Below are 24320 nucleotides of genomic sequence, written 5' to 3' on the forward strand. Positions count from 1 at the left end.
AACCGGCTTGAAGCCTCCCTCCCCTCAAAAAAAGAGGCCCTCGTCTCTCATCTCTTCGCAGGCGTTTCAGGGGAGAGCTGGTGCCGTCTCCGAGCGGGAGGGGCAGAGCGGCTGCCGCCGAAGCCGCTCTCCCTGCGTTGACCGGGCCGGGGCCGGGCGGGCCGGTAGAGCCGGATCCCCGGTGAAGGGCGGCGGCCCAAGCCCCGTCCCACAGCCGGGTGCGGTGGCCGGGCCGGGCCCTGCCAGGCGGCGCCGCTCTCCCGCCCGGCCCTCAGCCGCGCTCGGCGTCCCGACGGAGCGGCCGGAGACGAGGTGAGGAGCGGCGAGAGGAAGGGAGGGGCCCCCCGCCTGCTCGGATGTCCTCCCGGCACCCCCGCCGGAGGGTGGCGGCGGCGCCCGGCTTCCGCGTCCGGGTCGCGGCGGTGCCGGAAGGCGGTGCCGGCGCGGCGGGGCTGGGGGTCACCATGGCCTTGCGCTGGTGGTGGCGGTGCGGCGCCTCCTCCCGCCGGGCGCCGCCGCTCGGCTCCCTGCCGCGCCTCCGCCCGCCGGGGCCCGGCTCCCGCGCCCCGCCGCCGCCGCCGCCGCCGCCGCCGGCCCCCGGCGAGGCGGTGAGTGCGGCGCGGCGGCGGGCGCCTGGAGGTCACCGGGAATGAATGGGGCGGCGGGGGGCGTGGGGGTCGGGCGGTCAGAGCTGCCGCGCGTCGAGGCCGCCGCTCCTTTGGCCTTTCTCAGCCCACCTCCTCCCTCCCGCCCGGGAAACGCCAAGGCCCGGAGGCGATGGCGGTGTGCGAGGGCCGGCGGGCAGTTCCTCTGCCTGCGGGGCGGGGGGCCTTGCAGGGGGCGGGAGTGCTCTCGGTGCAAGGTTAAAATACTGGCTTAAGGGTTTTCAGGGCAGGATTGGTTACTGTTGTGGGCAAGAACCTCTCGGAGACTTCTCTAGGTGGGAGCAGGGAAAGCGATTCTCAGTAGCGTGAGATTTTCAACGTGCACGTGTGCAAGTTAGCATTGTGAGTTGTAGTGGGGGGCGGTTCTCTCGCTGCATTCATTTACACCTTCCTCACAAGGTCAAGCTACTGTTCTGACCGGCAGGAAAGTGTTCTTCTGGCTGTGATGTGTCCAGCATCGTGGGTGACCCGGTCTTACAGTGTTAAGCAGCAGTGTAAAGGAGACAGTCTGCCTGTGCACCGAAGGAAGAATAGGAAGAGATCAGCTGCTTTTTAACAGAAAACGGTGAGGTGTGAGAGAGCGAACTTATGAAGGTCTCGGCCGTAGGGTTGGGCACTGAAGTCAGACAGCAGTGAGTTGGAAATCTGTGATAAGTTAGAGTTCCTCTTCTTCCTCTTCTTCTTCTCCTTCCTCTCCTCGTCTCCTTGCCTGGCCTTTTTTCATCTTGTACACCAGGAGGATGAATGGAAGGGTGCCCTGGAGCCGTTGCGGTGCTCTTGTTTCTCTCCATGTGTCCAAGGAGAGAGAGTCTTCAAGCCACGTACAAGGAGACACTGAGGCATGAGGAGCAAGTTGGGGGAACTCTTCACCAGTGCTAGGTCTCCTTGAGGGTTTCCATGTGGATTTTTGGAGAGGCAGTTTGGTGAACGCGTGGGTTTCTATGATTTAGGGCTGGGCCCCTGAGTCAGCGTGCACTCCAGGGCAGGGCTGGGTAGTTCCTGGCAGCGCTGCCAGAAGTGGAGCAAAAGTTGCGTTTCCTTTCTCAGCCTATCTCTGCTGGAATCGTGTACCTGGGACTGCACCTTCCCCCAGGCTCCTAGGCTCTGTCTGCAGCGAGAGATCACTGGAGAGATTGCTGGGTTTGGAGGTTAGGTTCTTGACATCTAGTAGGGAAGATGTGCAGGTGTAAATTACCATAAGAAGCAAGCTGAATTAAAATCGCTTCAGGGAAAACCAAGGACATGTTGTTCTTCTGTTAGCGTAGTAGTTTACAGAAAAAGCTCTTGCCCTTTTCTCTATGCCTTTACTGGTGCAGTCCAGATTTATTTGCAAGATGGGGAACGTTTGAAAATTGCAGCTTCCACGAGTGCAACAGCAAGGTTTCATTAGAGCAGTTCTGGGAAGTTAACTGATCCGCCTTCTGGGCTGGTCCTGCAAGGGGAGAAAGTCCAACGCTCCTGAGTAGAAGAGTCCTTTTAAGTCAGAAGCTAATGTGCATATTAGCAGTTATGTCTCACATGATATGGAAGGAGATTATGAAACTCCCTTTGCTGCTGGGTTGTTAAAATGGAGAAATAGAGCAGTGCTCATGAACAGACACTTGGTTTATGTAATCAAATGTTTTCTGTCAGTTTAAAGTTCTATTAAATTAACCCTGATTTTTTGTTGTGCAGATGTGTCACTTTACCCAAAGAAGTTCAACTTTGTCATTTCCAAAAATATGTAATATATTTTGGCGGTAAGTTGGAGCTTCATGCTGTTGTGTAATGGGTAAAGATGTAGTTATTAGGTGAACTGGCTAGTTACACCTGTGAGCTGTAAACTTTGAAAATAAGATTATTCGCTCTAGTACATAGTTGGATAATTCTGTGTAGACTGCTGCTGTGGTGCTGAGTCTGAATCTAAGTCCTGGATCTCCATCCTGGAGAGTAATGGGCAAAGCAAAAATGCCCCAAGAAAACCCATATGGTTCACTTTGACAAAGGAAACATAATAAGGGGCATAAACTTCAACTCCAGGGACATAAAAAAAAATCAGGCCTAAGCCTAATGCATCTTAATGCATCCAGGTGGAGCTTCACCCTTTACTGATGAACTTCCATAGCATCATCAGGCTATCTGGAAGTATTGATTTAATTTATAATTTATAATGTAGCTGGGTGTGCAAAAGAGAATTTTCAAATCCAAGTCAGGAAAGTTTTTCCAGGAGTATACAGGAGAGGGAAGAAAGTAACAGAATAATTGTGTTACTGGAAGATGAAGGCTTAATCTCCATATGTATGCTATACTATCAATAGCGTATTCAACAGGAATAAATTGAGAGCAATGTAGTTTTATGTGTATCAGAAGACTTCTGTAATCTGTTAAGGGGTGGGAGGGGTGGTTATTGTTTGCCAAATGCTGCGCTTTGCCAGCTCCAAGAAGTCTATGATCATTAATACGTAGCTGTGCTGTCCTTGCACCTTATTAGCTGGCTGAAAAGAGTATTTTGATGCCTTCTGCTTGTATTTTAGCTATTTGGTTAAATTTTGTGTGAAGGGAGAGGACAAGGAGGAGGAAATGCTTTGAAATGTTTCTGTCTGGGGAATCAGGGAAAGTTTGCTTTTAACAACATTACTCTCTTGAAAAACACTGTCACCAGGTTTCATCATACGAGTACATCCCACTTGTGCAGCTGCAGTAAGACAGTTAGTGATGAAAAATACCAAGACCCTTTTCAACTTGGTAGAAAAGACTTGAAGAATCTCTATGAAGATATTAAAAAGGTGAGGGATTTTGGTGACTATTCTGGGATATTGTGATGATTCTGATTTTAATGGCAACCATTGCTTTGGAGGTTAGTTATTGAAAGAATATTCTTTATGAGCAGCTGTCTGAAACTTAAACTGAAGGGAAAGAGAGCATTTTTATGTATCTTATAGAACCAGGATGCAATTTTTTTTCCCCTCCTCATTTACACTGCTGGAATACATCATTTATGTTTCAGATTATTCATAGTAATTTCAAAAACAACTTCAGATTACATTGGGTGGAATGAATACAGGCAATAACCTTATACATGCATACTGTTTTGCTTACACTAAACAGATTGGTTTTGTGACTTTTATGCTGATACGTTCTTTTCCTTTTTGTAGGAATTACTTGTATCTACAGCAGAACTTAAGGAAATGTGTGATTATTACTTTGATGGGAAAGGAAAGGCCTTTCGACCAATGATTGTGGTGCTAATGGCAAGGGCTTGCAACATTCACCATAATAATTCCAGGTGAGTTGGTCACTTTTAGATATATGGACTTACATCATACTTGAAATGTATCATTCTTGTGTTCCCCAAAAATACCTTTAGTAACTTTATGAAAATAAAAAGCTCCTCAGTAAAACCTGAATTTAAGTTCCATCGTGAAGCTGTGTTTTTTGTAGTTAGTAGTGCAAAAGGAACTACTGGGTTTATTACATGCATCCATATGTAAAATTATGGACTATACAGCAGTTGTAACTGGTGATGGATAAATAATGTTGCCAAACATCTGATATTTGTAAGGCTTTTAGTCAATTTTAGCTTCTTGCATAAATGCTTTATTAACACTCCTTGAAACTGTATGAACTTAATTAAAAGTATTTTTCATTCGTAACCATTCCTGTAGCTATTAAACTCTTGTCACAGGTAAGAACTTCACTGCAAGAAGAGACTTTGATAGCGTTTTTTGTAATTATGCAGAAAAGCCATTAAGCAGGTGGTATGATTATATTCAAAACTGCGAGACATTCAAAACAGTCAGAGATATTTTTTTTTCCCCTCTAGGAGCAAGTTTCTACACTTTAATGTAAGATTTGAAGCTTAGAGCTGGTGTAATCCTCATGTTCTTCAAGTTACTTGTCTTTTGAAAACAGTTTTAACTGAGCAGAACATCATGCTCACCCTGTACCTTAACACTCTTTGCTCTGACTGATCACTAACGCTTCTCTCCACACATTCCTGTCAGTTGTTTTGTTTGCATTTTGAGGAAAGATGTCGGCTGGAGTGTTCCTGTGCCTTCCAGCTATGCTTCCAGTCTTCCCTCGTATAGTATTTCAAATATGAAGTCTTTGGTCCCTTGCCAGAAGTGTTTCTAATTTATCAGTCTTAAGGGATTTCTCTCGCATAATTTTTTCCTTAGTGGTAGGTTAATGCCTTGTTAGACTTGATTTCTACCTCAGAGCATGGCATGTATTTTGCTACTTGATATGGCACCTCTCCTGGTATATCCCCTCCTATGTGAATATAATTTCAAAGGAGAAAGAAGAACCTAGTTGGCAGTGTCCTGTCCTGTGTGTGCCAAGTCCTCTTGTTTTAGGAAAACGTTGTCCAGGATTAATGAACTTCACTTCAGCCTGATTCTGTTCTCCATTCAGTACTTCTCCTTGTTGTTGTCTTAGAGGTAGCAAAAGGAACAATATTGGTTGTGAAACTCCTCAAGGACGTCCTTTGTCACAGCACTGATTGGCTTAATATTTTCATGAGTGATCTTGACATGAAAAACAGGAGCGTGATGATGGCACTTTTTGATGACAAAATCATTCTTGGCTGGCCATCCGTGGTGGAATGAAAGGAAGCACAATAATACAAAAATTTCTGCTTGAGCTTGGAGGCTCATGAGTGTCCCTTTAGGGCGTAACCCCAGTGTGATTTTCAGCCACATTCTCTATGAAAAACCTTAAAGTAATCCTAGCATGCATCAACCATAGTATGTCCAGTTCAGCTACAGGAGCACAGATAGCCTTGTATATCATGCTTTGTGAAATCATCAGCATGTCTGATCCTTGTGTTCAAAAACAGGTAAGTCTGGCTAGCTTCAGGGATGGACTGCAAAGATAATCAGGGAGAATGAAGGACTTGTAGTCTGCAAATTTATCAGGAACAGGGGTGAAAGAGCTATTTAAGACAAAGGGCAGTGTTGCTAAGAGAGTGGAAATTTAGGAGGGGACTTGTAGCAACTGGGGCATTGAGTTTTTGGAGCATCCTTCTAGTCAGAATAATGGGAAAAATAGTTTTATCTCATTCTAGCATGTAGCATGAGAAGCTTATGAATGAAATTATGTAGTGTACGTGCAATACTGAGAAGGCTGGAATTGATGTCATGTAGCGTAGGAGGTGAGCAGTGCATCAAAGACAATAAGTAGCTGTAGATAGAAGTGAATTTGCCTTATATGCTCAAAGCATATTTGCTGTCTTTTGACATATGTATATGCCCATGGACATATTCTTGTCCATGCAGTACACTGTCTTGAAACCATCAGGACCAGTTTTGAGACCTGCCCTATGCTAGTGAGAAAGTGTGATCTGAGTTCAAGTGCTGCATATGCCTGAGGCAAGTGTTTGCTTTGCAGTAGCCAACCCTCAGCATAAGTGCTCTGATTTATAGATGCCCATGTCACTTGGCAGCTTTTGTACATCTGTTGCAGTTTTTGTCAGCGCCTCCAAACTATGTTTGATGTTTAAAAGCCTCCTCATTAATCTGGACGTTCCTTGTATAAGGACAGACTTGAGTCACTATCTCTGTCATGTTGTTTTTAGAATGAAGCCCCAGGTAGGGAGACAAGAAATGTTTCAGCAAAGGAAGAGAATGAAATCCTGGGGTATTTACCTTCCTCTTCTTTGCCTCATGCCACTTTTCTCTAAGCCTATGATTGTAATTAAACTTCACATGTGTTTATACAAGTCTTCAGTGTACTGCTTTTTCGTTCATGCATGATGACCAATGTCTTTTGAGGGTTGAGCAGGCCACGCCAAAAGAAAATACGTTCATATTGTGGATACTCACTTACTGTGAGTTGATGAAGTTTTATGGACATTTTCTTCTCTTTTGCTTTTAAGCTTCTTGAAGCAGGCTGTGTTATACCTGTATATACATACACTTCCAGTTCACACTGATACTGGTTTCATTATTTTTGCTTCTTAAAGCAGCATTATTGTTGCTTCCAGGTGACAAATTGTTCTTCTAACTTTTTCCTGTTTGTGAGGAAAACTGTATATGTAGAGAAGGAAACACTGCATATTTGTAACTCTGCTACTCCGCTATAGACCTGAGGGAAAAAAATACTTGCTTTCCATTCTGCTGCTTCTGACATTTTTTAAAAGATGTTTTTCCTCTTTCAACTTGTCATTTCCCTTAAAGCATTTTATCATTCTTTTCCTCAGTTAATATTGATTATTCTTCCAGACTTGTTTGTCTGTGTTGAAGCTTTAGTTCCCACACATGTAATCAAAGATACTGGCCACAACATCTGTAGACTTGTGGGGTGAGCCAATATCCTGTGCTGTTCATCCCTAGCATTTTTTTATTCTGCCTCTGGGGTTTGTGTTACTGATGTTGAGTTTCCGCTTCATCTTGCTGCCATTCTCAACTATCATATAACTTGCTGGACCCAGTAAGCTTTTGCCTGTTTTCATTTGGAGTTTGTTTGTTTGTTTGTTTGTTTTTCTTCTGTGCAATACTAGTAGAAAAGGTAATACTCTTCCTTGTTTGGCTGTTAAATAACAGGATGCAACTTCGTAAGGTTATAGGTCCTGGTCTTACAAGGTAGTGCACAGAGACCTCTTGTCTTCACAGAGACCCACCAGAATAGCTGACTTCTCGAGTGAATGGAGGGGAACACCCAGATAGCTCTGCTTACAGGTTAGGTGACATGATTGTTTATGTTTAGATTTGAGGAAGGCTAGGTATTTAGAATGCCCTTAGCAGGTTAACTGTCTTTCTAGAGTGAAGTCACTTTACTGTAGTTGTAATAAGGAGAATGACAGTTGTATAAAGAATCTGAACTATTATAAAAAATACGAGTGGCTGAAGCATTCAGATTGTTCTGTGCTGGTTATGTTGGGTTTTTTCCCTTGAAGATCCAAGTGTCAGAAGTCCAACCCTGAGTCCTTACATCCCTTGGGCAGTGGCTTTTTGCTTAATGATAGCAACTTAGCTCTGTGTAAGAGTGAGAATTGTTGTAGAGTTTAAGCTGAGGTCATGCAAACCCTCAGTTTCACACATCCTCTGGCATTTCTTCACATACCTGTGTGCAGAATTTCACAGAATTATCACTTAGCCTGACTGGACCTAATGTTTGTTTAGGATGTATTCTCCAGAGGTGTTTGCAAATAGGAGTTTTTATTTCTGTTTCTGCAACCAAAATGAGAGAGACAAATAAGAGAAGGCCAAAGAGGTACAGAGACATCTCAACAGACAAAACAGTGAGCACAAAAGATTTAGGGGAAAAGGGAAATAAATCCATCAGAGTAGTGTGAGAAATGATGAAATATAATGACCTGGCTAAACTCTATAGAATAGTATTTCCTAAAGATATGAGGACCTGCCAGCAACGTTAGTCCTCTTTTCTTAACACTCCTCCAAAGCATGGCTGTCAGATGCCTGTTACTGTATGCTGTTTTTCAGCTGTTCTGTAATTTGCTCCCATGTTAACACATCTGTTCTCTGTGCTTCCCCTAGTTTGCAGTGCTCTTCCATGTCACAGACCGTGTTTCTGAAATGTTTGTTTCTTTCAGCCACAGGGACTTAACAGCAAAAATGTACGTCATAACACAGAAATTTTGCAAGTTCTTTTGCACGTTTCCTGTCTTTAAACTGGCAATATTTACTTACTGGCAAACACGTTGCAAAGCTCTTTGTTACAGAGTGTAAATACTGTTTTGTGTTGTTTTGAGTTCCTGCCCCCCACCCCCCCCCGCCTTTTTTTTTTTTTTTCTTTTAAGAAGGATATTTGGAGGGAGAGGCGTGTTTGGGGGTTTTTTTAACCTGTAAGATTAGCCTTGGTCTTGTTCAGTGTACATGAAACAAGTTCTGTAATGGAAAAGACCTCAGGGTACTGTAGGTCTATAAAAGCTTATCACAGAATCAAGCAGGGGGTCCTACTGAAAAACAGAACATGATCAAGGACTTAAAAATCAGTATAATGCATGTGTAAAAAGGTAACTTTGTATAAACTTTGTATAAAAATTTTATGTAAATATATATCATCTTGGTGTGCCTTTACTGTGAGAATGACCTAAAAATGGCATCTTTCCACTTACTGGCCTTGTGGGGACCCAGTTATCTGTTGACTTGAGTTACTGCTACTTTTTGCTTTTGTTTTGCAGGCGAAGCAGAATGAAAAATGGCAGGGAATGAGAAGGATCCTGTTTCTTGTGTGTTTTCCCTAAAATAGGCATGCTCTGATTCAGAATTACTCTCACAAGATATTTGTAGGAAACTATTGCAAAATTTTTTGCCAGCTATGGGAAGAACCTTGCTTGAGACCTTGCAGAAATAGTAGTTTAAAAAAACCCCTTCAGGTTAAATTATCACGTTTGGTATAACATTCTCGGAACCAGACACATGAACCATGAGCATTCCTATGCCATTTTTAGTCATTGTCAGAGATGAAATGCACTATAATGCAGAACTTTTCAAAACCTGCTTTTGAAATGTCTGTCCTTGTGCTGTCTTCATACTACTGAAAGATTTTGGTGTGTCGGCGAGTGTTGCCATTTACTGCTACTTCCCAGCAGGAAGTCCAGTCTGCTGACATAATTAATGAAAAAGGGAGTCCTCAAAAGGAGACCAGTGCATGAAAGAGGCTGGAGACCTTTACAGTTTCTTGAAGGTAAGTTCTCCTAATTAGTAATAATAGTTTATTTTGGAAAACTACTTAGACTGAACTAGCATTTGGCTAAATTACTAGTCCACAGTAAAATTTACCTTCAAACAACTGTGAAGGTTTCCAGCTCATATTTTCTGTTGTTTAAAAGCCACATTTTCACAGCCTATGAGCCACACATCCTGCTATTGTTCAGGATGTAGAACTCCCACTGACAGCAATGCAGAGTTCTGCATAGAGGTAGGTGTCAGAACGCAATGTTATGTCAGCAGACTGCAAGATGCTCTTTCATTTTGTGATTAATCACTAGATTTTAATAGACATAGGCAATGCAAGAAGATTTTAAATGCCCTTCAGCTGAGCTGAAATTACTATCTTCTGTTTCTCTCCATTCTTTTTCTATTCTGCTGGAAAATAGTGTGATTTGCTCTGTTATCTGTATACCAGAAATAAGGTATCTATATATCAGAAGTAATTTTTTCTTTTGTTGGGTGTTTTTTGGGTATTGGTTTGGGTTTTTTTCTTTTGTTGGGTTTGGTGGTTGTTTTGTTTGGTTTTTTTTTTTAACATCCATGTGAGCTTGTTACAGCTATAAGGCAAGGCTGACTAGGATAGCAATTTCTGGGATCCTGCATGCAACCCATGATGAAAACAGGTAGAAAAAGAGAAAGATAGATACTAGAACAAGGCAGTGGCAGTTGGATACTAGGGTACATGGTCCTTTGTGTGAGCTAGGTTGGCTCTTTATGTTCATTTTGCCGACCTTGTTCCCTAGATAATTGCTTCTATGTTCTTCCATTACCTTCCTTTCACCTAGTTTAAAAAATGAAGTAGGTGTGAACTACTGAGTGTTGAATCATCAGTGTTAGATCTTCCCAAAGGCTGAATTTCAGAAAGTGTGAGGTAGTTAGTGTTTACAGTCCTAAAGTGATTGCAGTATAATTCCAGTTAATTCCTCAGGCTTTTGAAGAATCTCTGAGGTCTTAAGGTAATCAGAATACATAAAGGATGAGATCCATGAGTTATGTCTTTCAAACTTAGAATACAGGTTTCTGTGCCTGCTGATGTCTCTGGCTTGCTGGTTAGTAGAGTTAGCCAGCTTTGGAGATTTTGTGATGCTGCATCTTACAGGTAGAGCAACACAGAGATAAAGAAAACTTAAAACATCTACAAAGCTACCTGGCATTTTTTTCTCTGCCATTTTCTGGATTTCCATCTCCTTGGAACCAAGCATCCTTGATGCTGTGCTATTTATTGCAGTCTGGACTTAGAGGGATTAGAGTCAATAACTCAGGAGTTTTGCAGTACTGTTAATGCAGCAAGGCAGAAATAGGCCTAATAAGGATGGAAACGTCCCATTGCACATACTGTACTAACATGATCTTACTTTCTCTTGTCTTCCTAATTCCAGGTTTGAAAGATGGGGTTCAGGCTGGGGAAAAGCTGCAACAGCTGTTTCCAGAGAAACATTTTTTGTTTGGTTTTAGTAGAGATTTCTTTTAGTGTATTGCAGCACATATTGATTTAATTATTTGACAATTTTGGTTTTTTATTTTAGGGAGGTGCAAGCAAGCCAGCGCTCTGTGGCCATAATTGCTGAGATGATCCACACAGCTAGCCTAGTTCATGATGATGTTATTGATGATGCAAATTCTCGCAGAGGAAAAATGACAGTCAATCAAATCTGGGGAGAGAGGAAGGTGAGTTTGCTATTATGTGCAAGATTTGCCTTTGAGCTTCAGCAGAGCACAAATACCTAGGGTTTTTGTCACATTACTATCCCTAGGCACAGTCTTGAGATATGCCAGAAAAAATATGAAGAGGTGTGCACAGATTGTGGGTAAGACAAATGTGTGTTCCTTTTCTGAACTGTTGGAAGCATTAAATAATGTATGATTGTAGTGTGTGATTTGTACTGATTTTACGTTCCCTATGCCATTCTCTGCAGTGCTGTTGGAATACTTTGAACTTGTACCTCATCCAGAACACTCTATGTTACTCTGATTCAGTAGTAAACGCAAAAAGGTTTTCAGTCAGCGTGAAATTTTTTTTTTTTTTTTTGAGAGGTGTTTCTTCATAGAGCATTAAAAGGAAGGTCTTAATCAGAAAATGCAAGGAAAGAAGTACAACGCTGATGCATCAGAACTTATGGCAATTCAGAGCTAATATGGCATAACAGTCACAATGGAATGGTCAAATAGAGAAGTAATATTCAAAAAAACTTCACAGGCAAACATGTATTCAGATATTGCCTACAGGGAGGATGGTGCTTATATCGAAAAATATAAACAGCACTATAAGATAGCGATTCAAAAATGGTTCAAATTTTAATATTTGGTTGTCTTCTGTTTTCTTTGTGTTACAATGAGGTATGTGTGCTTTATGTAGGAAGATGATGTGATGGCACGTCTACTCACAAATAAAGGAAATTGTATTGTCTGTACTAACACTTAGAGGAAAAGACTTAAAAGATCAATATATTTTTTTATTCTTAGGCTGTTCTAGCTGGTGACTTCATCCTCTCAGCTGCTTCCGTAGCTTTAGCACGAATTGGAAACACTACTATCATCTCTGTTCTAACTCAGGTGATTGAAGATCTGGTGTGTGGTAAGGTCTTTTTCTATTTTTATCTTCAGATTTGCTTGCCTAAGCAGTAAACTCACAAATAAAAACTCCCATCTGTGCAACTTTTTAGGTGAATTCCTCCAGTTGGGTTCCAAGGAAAATGAGAATGAGAGATTTGCTCACTACCTCGAGAAGACTTTTAAGAAGACTGCGAGTCTTATAGCAAACAGTTGTAAAGCAGTATGTACGTCTGTCTCTTCTAAAGTTAACATACCATACTGTGAGCTTCACAGCTAAACTCCTAGTTATTGCCATTTTCTCTGGAGACCCTCCAAAGCAAACCCTTTTAATGGTATTCTGCCAGCATGTGAATGGGTTTGAGATTGTGCATTTCATCACAGTTCAGCTGTGAAGCCTCCAATATTGGTTTTCACTTTTTCTTTTCTGTTTCATATTCATACACAGATTTATTGTTACCGTCACTTGAATCAAAATAAGGTTCACAGTGGCAGCCTTTATGAAATTCTGCAACTTTGAGACAGTGTTTTTAATCTCAGTTGATAATTTTTGAGCCTATAGTTCGATTTTAAGTCACCTTTGACATCTGGTGCCACTTATTGGTGCTGAGTGGGACCTTAAATGGTAACAGTGGGAGGAAACAACTAATTGTGTGTATTCTGCATTACATTGTAAAAGAACAGAAGCGTGTACTTCTTTGTCTGGGGTTTTTAATTATCAATTGCTATATCTAACCCTATCTGTCACTCAGTTATGTTACTTCATTACAAAAAGATCTGATTGAAGATGTTCTTATTCAAAAAACATAGTTTTAGTGCAGAAAATGGAGGAGGTGGGCAATAATCTCACCCCAAAAGAGAGTTATAATTTTTTTTTATTAAAGGTGGTATAACTGGTGTATGCTATAGCAATAGGAACTTCTAAGAGAATTAGACTAAAAATCTGTGCTAGTGTTAGTCATCCTCCTTTGTTCTCAGAGAACTGGTACATTTGTGCAATAGACAGCAGTTGAAAATTGCTTAAATCAAAAGGATCATATAGAATGAGAGACACAGATTTTGTGGGGAGGGAAAATATCTTTCATTCTAGTTAGAGGAAAGAAATTAGGTCTTCTGGATTGTTCATATTAATGGCAATATGACCCTGGCAAGAATTTCCCTTTGTAAGTCTTCATTTATATTAGTGGGCAATTGGACTAGTAAGGAGCATAGCATCATTCTGCTACCCCAATAAAAACATACAAGTTTTTACATTCAGTTTTTACATTCACTTTGACAGTCTTCCTAAAAGAACCTTCACAGATAGAAGAAGAAATCACCTTCCCACTGAGAGGATTCTCCTTACAAATGTGCTATTTTGAGTTTTTTTCCTTTTCATAACTTGCAAGAGTTAAGGATTTAAGCACTTCCCTCCAGATTGTGGCTGTGATGCTGGTGATGGGGGTGTTTGGCTGCTTTTCTTCTAGTGGTTGTTCTGAGTTGTTTCATTGCCGAATTGCTGGAATTTTACATGCAGTAAAATTTGTGTTATAAAGGAGAAACAAGAGAGAGGCCTGTCTTTATGGCAAAACCATACTTGCTGCACACAGTAGCAATGACTTGTGTATATATATATGTCTCCCTTGGCTTCTTTCTGCATGGATTAGGAGAACTCTATTGATAGCAGTGAAAAGGTGATTTTTTTTTTGGTTTGGGATTTGGGTTTTTTGGGACAGGGCTGGGGGGGAGTTTGTTTACATGGTTTTGGCTACTAAGGAAAAGGATGGAATTAGACGGGAGTTCTGTTTTCTGTAGTGAAAATGATAAGCAGGATCATCAGTTCTAGCTTGAAAGGCAATTCAGTTCGGGAATCAAGAGTATTCACATCTTGTTTTCAGGGACAGAGCTAAGGAGAGAGATTACAGGTTTTCAGAACATCAGTTACAACCAGGCTAGTGTGTCATTAGAAGCAGTTCAGTTCCTGTTAATGATAGGAAAAAACAGTGATTTTTTTCTATGCATAAATAAGATAAAAGTATTCACTGGGAAGATGATGTCAAACAAGTTCAGGTGGCATCTTAGAATTCTACGGTGTCTTGCCTTAGAGATGGAAGAGTAGAGTATTCCTGGAAAAATGTCTAAACAAGATAATAGATAGTCTGTCAACACTGGTCTAGTAACTGTATTAGATACCTTCTGCATCGCCAAAGCATTACTGCATTTAAATCAAAAGTCCTTTAAGTTAGCAAAATAATTTTTTTATGGACAGAACAGTCTGTTCAAGATGTTAGAGCCATCCCAGTCTCCAGTTTATTTCTACAGTAGTTCTGCATGGGGGAATGTTACCAAAGTTGCAGTCAAAGTAACACATTGCAAAAGGAAATGGTGGCAGATGGCCCAGAGGGTCACTGAAGCCTTAGTTACTGAAAGGCATTTTTCAGAGAAACATGAGAGGTGACTTTGGTTCAAGAATTCAGAAACAATAAAGCTGAAGTGGAATTTCAATTAGTCATCAGCCAAGCTGGAGATGGCAAAATAAGTTGAGCAGGTTCTCTTTTTCTGTCTTTTTTTATCCTGCTGTAATGTGAATTCCTAACCCTCATAAAGCTGTTTATATTTTGCACAGCATACTTTCAGAAGAGGGATTAAATCATGCTTGTTTTGAGATAAGTGTAAAGTTGCACTAGTGATTCTTGATTCCTCTATTAGGAGAAAGCATGCAGCCTCCTCGTGTAAGGCAAGGCTGTGTATGGAAGGTCTGCCTTATGGGCTGAAGAAAAGGAATAATCTGCATAGGGCTCCGTCAGAAAAACCTACCAGGGTGTGGAACGGGTGTCTAGGAAGATAAGATCTCTGACCCCCACCAGCAAAATTGATCCCACCAACCCAACTAGGCATGCAGACTACAATAAAGTCCAATGATAGATGTGGGGTAATAGCATCAGTAGCATCAGATACTATGGTCAGCCAGTAAATGTCCTTATTTATTATTTAAAATACGGTAATTCCTTTGGGGATATTTCTTCTTCATAATGTTTGCTATGAAAAAGATTAGCCTAAATATATCACAGATACTCAGGCAGATAATCTTCAGTTGTGTAAAAGTACAATTCTTCATAAACAAGTACTTGGTTAACATGTTAAAATATTAGTTACTTGAAAAGGTCAAATGCATGAAAATGCAGACTCAGGACAAGAAAGTTGTCTGCTAGCAGGGGGGGTGTCTTCTGCTGGGTAGACATCTACCTCTCCCAGGTAGGCCTTCATAACCCACTTCCCAAGAGTAGTTACCAAAAAGGATTTGAAGAGCCTGGAGGAAGAGTCAGCGGTGTGCCCTGCAGCAGCGAAGGATAAGCATCGCTACCAGCATATCAAGGGAAGTGACTGTTTTCCCCTATTCAGTGCACATGAGACCTCAAGGCTGGGCTCCCTCATACAAGACAGACATTCACATTGTGGAGTGAGTTCAGTGAAGGGCCCCATGATGGCTGGGGGCTGGAGCAAATGGTATGCCAAGAGCTGGTTTTAGTCTGGAGCAGAGAAGGCTAAGAGGGAATCCTCTTGCTGTCTCCAGCTATGTAATGGGAGGTTGTGGAGAGGATGGAGAGATGCGCAGTGAAAGGACAAGTTGTACTGTGGAAAAATTCAATTAGCTATTGGGAAAAATTTCTCCATGAGGTTGGTCACACTCTGGAACAGGTTGCCCAGACAGAGTGTGGGATCTTCATCCTTGGAGGTGCTCAGAACTCAACTGGACAGCCCTGAGCAACCTGATCTAACTGTGAAATAAGCTCTGCTTTGAGCAGATGACTGGATCAAATAACTTTCAGAGTTCCCTTCCAACCTAAACTATTCTGTGATTCCACTGGAAAGAGGAACAGTGCCTCTGTCTGGAAAAACAGCGGTGGATGAGCCACGAATGAGAAGGCAGGATCCTGACTGCTTCAGGAGATGAGCATGGAGGAGAAAGGCTGGAAAAGGGGAAGATTTTAGAGCCTTTTCCTTTCCATGGTGTCCACAAATCTAGGAGTGTGAGAGCAAACATCTCTTGTACTGTTTATACAAGCATATCCCTGGCCAGCAGCAGGTTTTCCTCTCTGACCTACAGGGCACTGGTATAGATGTGCAAGTGCTTTCAACTCCAGCTGCCATATTCTCATATGATAAATAACAGAGCAGGATGTATCTACCCAGAGCTGATGATAGAATATTTTATGGATGTGAAATTCAGTAAAGAGGCAAGATTGGTTTGTAGTCTCTCATGTAACATAAAATAATAGAAACAATTTTTTATTTTAAAAGTGTGTTTGAAATAATGCCAAGCAGATTGACTTGCTTTACTGAATTCAAAGAACCTTTCTAAAGAATTTGTTCCACTTGGTATTAAGAAGGATTTTTCATCAGGATTTAGTGGAGGACAAGTCTGAATTCTTGCAAGATTAGATTTGTAATCAACCAGTCATACCAGGAGAGCTATAGGATGTTTTCAAAGGGTGAGCTTTATCATTTAAACATATGTCATTATATTGACATTGTTATCCTGATATGTGTTTTTAAATGCATGCTATTATCCCAGTATGGCTTCAGTTAAACTTCATCACTCTCAGAGTGACAGGCTGACTGGGACAAGGCTGCCTGCCTGCATCCCAGTGAGTGTCCAGATGGGGGCAATAATCCACAAGAGCAATTTGAGAACTTGGCACCTGAAGGAACTCCCTGGTAGACAAGACCCAGTCATGTTGCAGGTTTATGATGTGATCATGGTCAGAGAGTTGCTCAATTGAGGTGTGATAGGCATATCAATCTCCTGGACTTTTAAATGTTTTTTTGTCTTCAGAAATGTCCATAACCTGAATAGGAGCTATGAAGGTCTTCTCTTGCAAAGATGCACAAATTAATTTGTCATTGGTGAATTTTGCTTGTGTTACATTCTGTAACTCACGCTTCTGTTTTTTAAATGTACATATACTGCTGTGATTCTTTATGTAGGTAATGTCTGCATCCCCAGAAAACTGTCCACCTACAGGAATAGCTCTGCTCTGACCTTTCAGATTAAACGAGAAAGCTCTTCTCTTTACATGGCACTCCCTCTCCCCATCTACCAACTTGTGCCCACTCTGACCCTTTGCCATTAACCAGGATTTTGTCACTGTTCTACTGAATTCCGTATTTTAATTCTTCACATGAAGCGTGGTAGGTAAAGATTTAATTGAAACAGGGTAGATGCAGTCCCCGTGCATTGCTGGTACTATTTGATTTATATTACAGAAGCAACCAAAAGTTTGCTAGGCATGGTACAGCAGTAGAAGATGTTAGCTCTGTGGGGCAAATACTGCTACTTAAGAGACAAGCATCAAAAGGAGGATAAAGGGGCAAAATGTTTTAGTTTGATAGTCCCTAGCAATGTCTATTTAAATATCTCATATTTGCAGTTCACTCTGTTTTAATAGCCTTCAGGATTTTGTATGATTAGACGTAAGTAGCATTATTTTCCTCCTTTAAATAAAATTGGGAAATGTGAGATGCTGTTAATGCCTCAGGCATCCAGATTCCTCTGGGTTTGAACTGTTATCCATGGATGCAGGTTACGACTGGGAAGTGTTCTGATGCTCAGTTACAAAATGCACTGATGCATGAAATAGTCTCTAATCTTGTGCGAGTTGCATTGCATTTATTAGGATATAATGTTGTTTCTTATTTGCACCTTCATGTTCACCTTCAAAGCTGCTATTGGACTCGCTTTTAGTTTGGGTTTGGTTTTTGGTTTGTTTGGGTTTTTTTAATGATCCTACCTTACATAGCCCAATCATACAAAATAGGAATTTTTATATATATATATATATATATATACACACACACATATTTTTATGTCGTGTGGTTTTCCTAGCATGTATTTTTAGTCTTACATTAAGTAAAATGTATATTCACTCCTTCGGTTAGTCACAGCAGATTTGGAACGGCTGCAGTAAACCAAGATGGATTTTTGCCCCCTGTTCCTAATTGCTTTATGGAAGGCTGAAATAAATCTGAGTATTTAAATATAACCAACCTCACTTTGCAAAGTGTATAATCAATACATAAATGCAAAAGCGTAAGTGCCCTTTGAGGCAAGATATTAATTCTCAAATCTTAGTTTGTGTCCTATATTTTAGCTTTGTGGAATTTATTCAGCAAAACATTTGTCTTTCAAGTAGTCAATTCCTTTATCTGTACTCAAGTATTTTGTGTATCTCGGTTTAGTGATACTTTTGTCTAGCTTGGTGTACTTTCTTCATTCATTGTCTTTTCTTCGCCACTAATTATCCCTTGATACCTTTGTCTGCAAGCTTATCAGCTCATCTTCCTGAGCAATTCAGTTATAGTTACCATCACACTTAAAAATAATCTTACCTCAACTGTCCCTCCTATACTGGGTGCAACACATCCAGTTTTGTGATCTTTTATGAGGCATGTAATGTCCATTTATCTGTTGTCTGACCTCCAATTATTCCCTGGCTGATCTATATATGTAATAAATCTAATTCCCCTGTCACTGGACTGTATATGACTACTATCCTGCATGTGCAGTGCATCCAGATTTCTTCTGTCTTCATCCTTGCACTGTAATTTCTTAAGTCTGATAAATATTTAATAAAGCTAATCTCTTTCCAGACTTGAATATATTTTTAATAGTGCACTGCTGTTCAGCCTTGTTTTCTAATAAGCTTGGCTATTTGTGTGTATCCATGATCAGAGATAATCAAGAATGTGCTACTGAGTCAGCTTTTTTTCCTTTCCCAGATCCCTTCTGTCTGTGCTTGCTATGTCACACCTATGATAAGAGACTAAAAGTGGATGCTAACTAAAGGTTTCTATTTACTTGGATTTTTTTTCTTTTCAGGTTTCAATTCTAGGCTGCCCTGATCCCAAAGTTCATGAGATTGCATACCAGTATGGAAAAAATGTTGGCATAGCTTTTCAGGTAGTGCTTTTGTTGAACTAAAGGGAATCTAAAATCTAAACTTTTCCAAATTAAACTACCTTAGAAATCAAAGTGGGCTGTCTTAATCCTTTCTATAAATCTTAACAAGGATTATTCTGTATTTAGTTCTCATTAAAAAAAAAAAAAAAAATCTGTATGTCTATCTCTTTCCAGCTAATAGATGATGTGCTGGATTTTACATCGTGTGCTGACCGTCTGGGGAAACCAACAGCAGCAGATCTCAAGCTTGGATTAGCCACAGGCCCTGTCTTGTTTGCTTGTCGACAGGTAAGTCAACAGGAGTCTATTTCTCCAAAACAAAAAGTGTACACTGCTCTTCACAGCACAACAGAGGTCCAGCTTGAACACATCAAGTCTACAGAGTAAGTGATGAGCATGGCCTGGGCATGTGTGAAAAACCAGTGCGTTCAAGATCAGCTGGATTTAGTGTGCACATGCATGTTCTTTCAACCTGAGAAACACCTTCCTACACAAGTCTGCTTACCACTAGGCCCTTGGATCAAAAGCAGCACTCATCTTTTGCTGCCCCAGTTCAAGTGCTTAACTTTTGCAAAGGGGCAGGTAGTCAGAGAGATTTTTCATGTTTTCTGCAGGTTATTCCTAAGTAGCTTCTTGCTTATGTTCTTTCCTGAGACCTCTTGTTCTCCCCAGGCTTGACTATGTATGTAGGCTTTTTGCAAAGATCTGGGCTTTGTATCCATCCTGGGGCCAAGAACTTAAATCTCTGCCTAGCTTTTAGGTGGGGCACCTGTATTTGTTGGATTTGATCTCTTCATCTCTTTGTCCTTGAGTCTTGCATGGCAAGCTTTCCCTTCTGAAGGTAAACGTAATAGTAGTTTGGATAAGAGAAAAAGGAGTATCATAAATAAAATAAGCTTGAAGTTGGTCAGGATTTTTAGTGGCTTAAAAATTATTTGGAGGAGTACAACAAAAACAGAAGTGCTAGCAGCACCAAAAGAAACATTAAAATTGGTGCTAATCCATAAAAGGGGAAGAAACTGGTCTAATGCACCTTGCTCAAGCTTCTGGTTCACCTAAGGAAAGAAGATTTAGGACTTGGAAAGCAGTCCTTCCTACCAAACTTCACAGCATGATACAAAAACTGGCACAACTAGTTCCAGTAGAGCTCTAGGGTGTGATCTCTCATTGGAATTGCTCAGAGCTTGGCATGGGAAAAGTTTTAAATAATTAAAAAAAAAAAACAAAAAAACCCAAACAACTTTAAGAAAGAGGGGGAAGTAAATGTCATAAAGAGCCTGGGGTGGAGGGAGATAGAACATATGCATGTGTTTGTTTCCTTATCCTTTGGGCATTTACAAGGAGATGTATCTCAGATAAGACAGGAAAGCAAAGAGTATCAGCCACTTCAGAGTGCAGATGAACGCATGCTGAGAACAACCTCCTCCATGTTCTCAGTTCCTCCCCACAGACTCATCTGGGGGAATTCACAAACTTGTTCTTGAATCATTATTTCAGAATTTGTTGATAAGCAGCAGGATCTTGTTAGTCATCAGCAACTGGAGTTGCCTAAAGAACAGTGAGAGACTCAGCTACAGAAAGAGGATGCAGTTGTGCAATGGTTGGTTTGTTTGTTTGTGTGTTAAAGCTACTTGTAGAGAGAAACAAGGACATGTTGCAAATACTCTTGATTTTGGCAGAGAATGGGTGTCTCTGTCTTGTAGATGTTGAATATTCCAATTTTTTTAATGAAAACTATTCTTTTATTCATTTGTTTGGGTTGGCCATCTCTGGCTTTCAACTTCATCTATCATTTCGTTAGCTTTGTAAGATAAATTAGTTCATAATACGCAAATACAAGAAAAGAAGATCTGTCAGTTTTATTATTTTAAAATCTTACTTATTCCTTGTAGGTCACTTTTAAACACTTTTCCTCATTTATATCTTTGATAGATGGGAAGTGGACATTTTTGCATTGAAAGATAACTTGACCATCTTGCAAAGTTTTCCACATTAACTGGAAGGCTTCTTTGCTGAAAATTTCCTGCTGTTTTCAAGAAACTGGAAAAACAGCACTACAGACTTAAGTGATACATAAACAAAGTATAAGTGCTAAAAAAATTTGGAGCTTCAACAGACACTTATCTGTGCTGCTACTAAAAGATGTTTCATCTATTTGTATCTGAGAACAAAAACTCCTGAGCCAGGACTTGAAGATAGTCCAAAATTTGTTAGTTATACACTGTCTTTTCTCTTGAAATTAATATTACTGCTATACTGCATACCCTTTAATGTATCTGGTAATCCTTATGTTGTCTTCTTAACAAACATATTTTCGTTTTTAATGTGTTCTGGATCTTCAGTGATAGCCGCCTTTTCTTCTTGTCCTCTCCCCTCCCTCTAAAATTCATCTTTATGCATTAGAATGTTATGAAGAGGCCTTTATACAAAAAACATTTAGCTTGATGTGAGACCTGTTTATTCAGTGTTTAAAGTTAGTTTGCTCAGTAAAAAAAAAACCAAAACATTTATTTTAAGTCAATACACCAGTATATGCTGTCTAAAGCCACTCTTAAACTAGTACAGCTGAAGAACGAGGGTTTATTTTTATTATAAGCATTCCTGTCAAATGCTTATATACTGCCCGTTAAATCTGCAGAACTGCTAATAACAGCTTTGCATTACAGGTTTGGGGATTTTTATATCCTTTAGTGCTTAAATATAAAAGGTGAAAGCATATGCATCCTACATCACTGTAAATATGAATAATATGAAAATGGATTATATGAACATTGCAATTAAATTGTCATTACATGGGAAGAAAGCTAGGATCTGGAGAAAGCCAAGTATGAGTCACCATAAACTTCTAAATGTATCTTCCAAGAAGACTACCTATGAGTAATAGGGAAATGTCACAACAATGAGGGATGCTACATGTTTGTTCCCTAACAAGTTTGTAGATCTACAGTTTCAGGACCAAAGGTGTGCAAGGAAAGCAGATCATTGTTTACAAATGTATGGCAATAAACTAATTGTTTGATGATAACCCTTTCAGACAAGATGAACAAACACCTCTTTCCTTTAAAAACAGTTCTTCTGCAGAGTAGCTGCCTTGAGTTGTGGCCTTAGTTTGTTAAGTACCAGGTTTTTCTATTTCTAGACTGCCTGAAGAAAGTGCCAGCATGTTTAGATAAGTGATGCAGTGACTTTCTCGGACAACTGACTTTAATTATCTACCTGATTTGTAGGGAATTGAGTGTGCAGTACTAACTACACATTCTACGTGATCAAAAACAACAAACATTATAGTTGTCATTTTTCTCTTACAAAAATCTGTCCTGAGCTTTCCATAGGCAGAGCCTGTGTATATAAAATACCAGAGTAATGGAAAGCATAAGTGGATGTAAGAGTCAAAGGTATCATGAAGGGTTTTACAGACTGAACTGTGCAATATAGATGTAACAAACCTCCTGGGTTCTCTGTTACACATGTGGGGGAAGAGGTGGTGCTTCTAGGTGTGCCAACACTAACCATTATTTGTGATTATAAGAATACCTGAACAGATTATACACCTGGAAGTAGCCACATCAGAAATTACTACACTGGATCACCTGCTCAATGTGATGAAATGGCAGGTGCTAACTTTCACTACTAACTGGCTACAGCCAACAGAGCCAGCCAGTTTAAGTTTTAAATGCTATACTACAGTCCTACACAGATTGCAGGTATTAATCTATAGCTATACCTGTAGTAACAACTGTGGCAGGGGAAGAGGTCTATACTTCAGTTTCTTTTTAACCTTAGCATGGCAGGCAGTTACATGGAAAACAACTCATAAGCAGTACAAAACCTTTTCCCTTTGTGCTTAGTTTCCAGAAATGAATGCTATGATAATGAGACGATTCAGTAAGCCAGGAGACGTTGAACGTGCTCGGAAATATGTGTTGCAGGTAGGACTAATACCAAGTATTTCATTCCTGAAGTGCTGTCCCTGCTGAAGGCAGTCGGAAATTCATTGCCTCTGAAGTAAAATAGAAGGGCTGCATTTTCAAATATATGTTAAGTACTATGCTATGTACAATACCAAGTTAGTACTCTTCAGCTGTCTTATTAGCACAGTGTTTTAGCAGAAATGGTTGGTACTGAAGAGCTTTTTTTCTTTTTTTCCCCTCCAATAGCATAAAATCCCTATAATAAAAGTAAAAAAGCTCATGTGTGAACTCTGTCCTTCAGTTCAGCTGAAGAGTAGGTGTATCCAACAACTGGTGTAAGCAGCATGTAATTACCAATCAGCCTTGTAACTGCAGTGCATATTCCATATCAGTTTTAACTGACTGTAGTCTGAAGAGACTGAATAATTGTGCAAAATTAATACCTATTTTTTCAGGGTAGCATGTTTTTTCTACATGTCTAGTTAGGGCAGGAGGGGAGGGGTTAAACCATTAGTTTCTAATCCTACTGAATAGTATGTTATTAACACCAGTGTTGTTTTGTAAATATACTTAAGTTTAGCATGGATGAGTTTTAGTATTTTGACACTTTGGAGAACAGATGTAGGATTCAATGAAAATAGAATGAATCCTCTTCCTTTTCCCTTCAGACTATAATTCAGTGTTCAGGGTATTTACTGACCTTAAAACTTCCCCCTGTAACTGGAAGAGGCAAAAGGCAGGACGGAGGCTGACCAGTTTTCCATTACCTTTAACTGTCTTCTTCCATAAGAGTGATGGTGTGCAGCAAACAACCTACCTCGCCCAGCGCTACTGCCATGAAGCTACAAGAGAGATCAGTAAACTGCGACCATCCCCTGAAAGAGAAGCCCTCATTCAACTGACGGAAATGGTACTCGTGCGAGACAAGTGAGAGAACTTCTTCCACTCGTTCTGGCAGCTACTTACCAGACTGTGCCTAAATGTACTTCAAAAGTTATTTGCTTCCAACACAGGCTACCAAAAATTATTTTTTTAAAAGACTTTTTTTTTTGGAAGTTCTTTTTTTTTAAAAAAAAAAAAGTTTAAAGTGTTTTATTGTGGGAAACCATACAATTCAGAGCAAATCAAACTGTGCTGTACAATTGTTTTAGTGGGGGCTTTTAATTGTGGGGGACAGGGAAGATGTTTACATGTTGATGTACAAAGGCTGCAATGAGAATAAATATAAATCAGTGTATGAGAACGGAAGTTGTTCCAAGTTTCACTTGTTCACACTAATAAACACAGCATGCATGTTACTATCTGGTAAACTCCTCTGAAGAGATGGTTTGAATGCTTTCCTGGTTGTTAAACTACAGAAATACCTGGAATTGTATATATGGAAATTGGTTTATTATAAAAGACTCTATGTAGACTTTTAATTGGTTATGTACATCGATGAGAAGTTTTCATTACGCTGTCAGTTTTTACCTGCTAGCAGTTAACAAGATGGAGAATTTGAGATTGCTACAGTTAAGAAAATGAAAGGCTCAGTATTTCTAACTCACACAAAAATGAATGATTCATCAGCCAGTCAAAGCTTCAACTCCATCACCTTCCA

The 24320-nt window shown here is 40.2% G+C and overlaps 1 protein-coding gene across 4 annotated transcripts; it reads left to right on the forward strand.

Moving 5' to 3' along the window:
* The first annotated feature begins 132 nt into the window (after nt 1-132).
* Nucleotides 133-24171, forward strand: PDSS1 (decaprenyl diphosphate synthase subunit 1). 4 transcript variants are annotated; one of them, XM_052804757.1, is made up of 11 exons: nt 133-608; nt 2340-2404; nt 3307-3430; nt 3800-3930; nt 10846-10987; nt 11783-11894; nt 11983-12092; nt 18729-18809; nt 18984-19097; nt 22658-22738; nt 23511-24171. In XM_052804757.1, the coding sequence occupies exons 1-11, from the start codon at nt 357-359 to the stop codon at nt 23649-23651; spliced, it is 1353 nt and encodes a 450-aa protein (XP_052660717.1). In that variant the 5' UTR covers nt 133-356; the 3' UTR covers nt 23652-24171. The 4 variants fall into 4 exon arrangements, with proteins under 4 accessions (XP_052660717.1, XP_052660692.1, XP_052660702.1 ...); XM_052804732.1 differs by lacking the exons at nt 133-608; nt 2340-2404 and adding an exon at nt 9199-9293 and having other exon boundaries at nt 3414-3430; XM_052804742.1 differs by lacking the exons at nt 133-608; nt 2340-2404; nt 3307-3430 and adding an exon at nt 9196-9293 and having other exon boundaries at nt 3855-3930.
* Nucleotides 24172-24320: the final 149 nt, after the last annotated feature.

This window comes from Harpia harpyja, chromosome 1 (genome assembly GCF_026419915.1).
Source record: "Harpia harpyja isolate bHarHar1 chromosome 1, bHarHar1 primary haplotype, whole genome shotgun sequence".
Lineage (NCBI taxonomy): Eukaryota > Metazoa > Chordata > Aves > Accipitriformes > Accipitridae > Harpia > Harpia harpyja.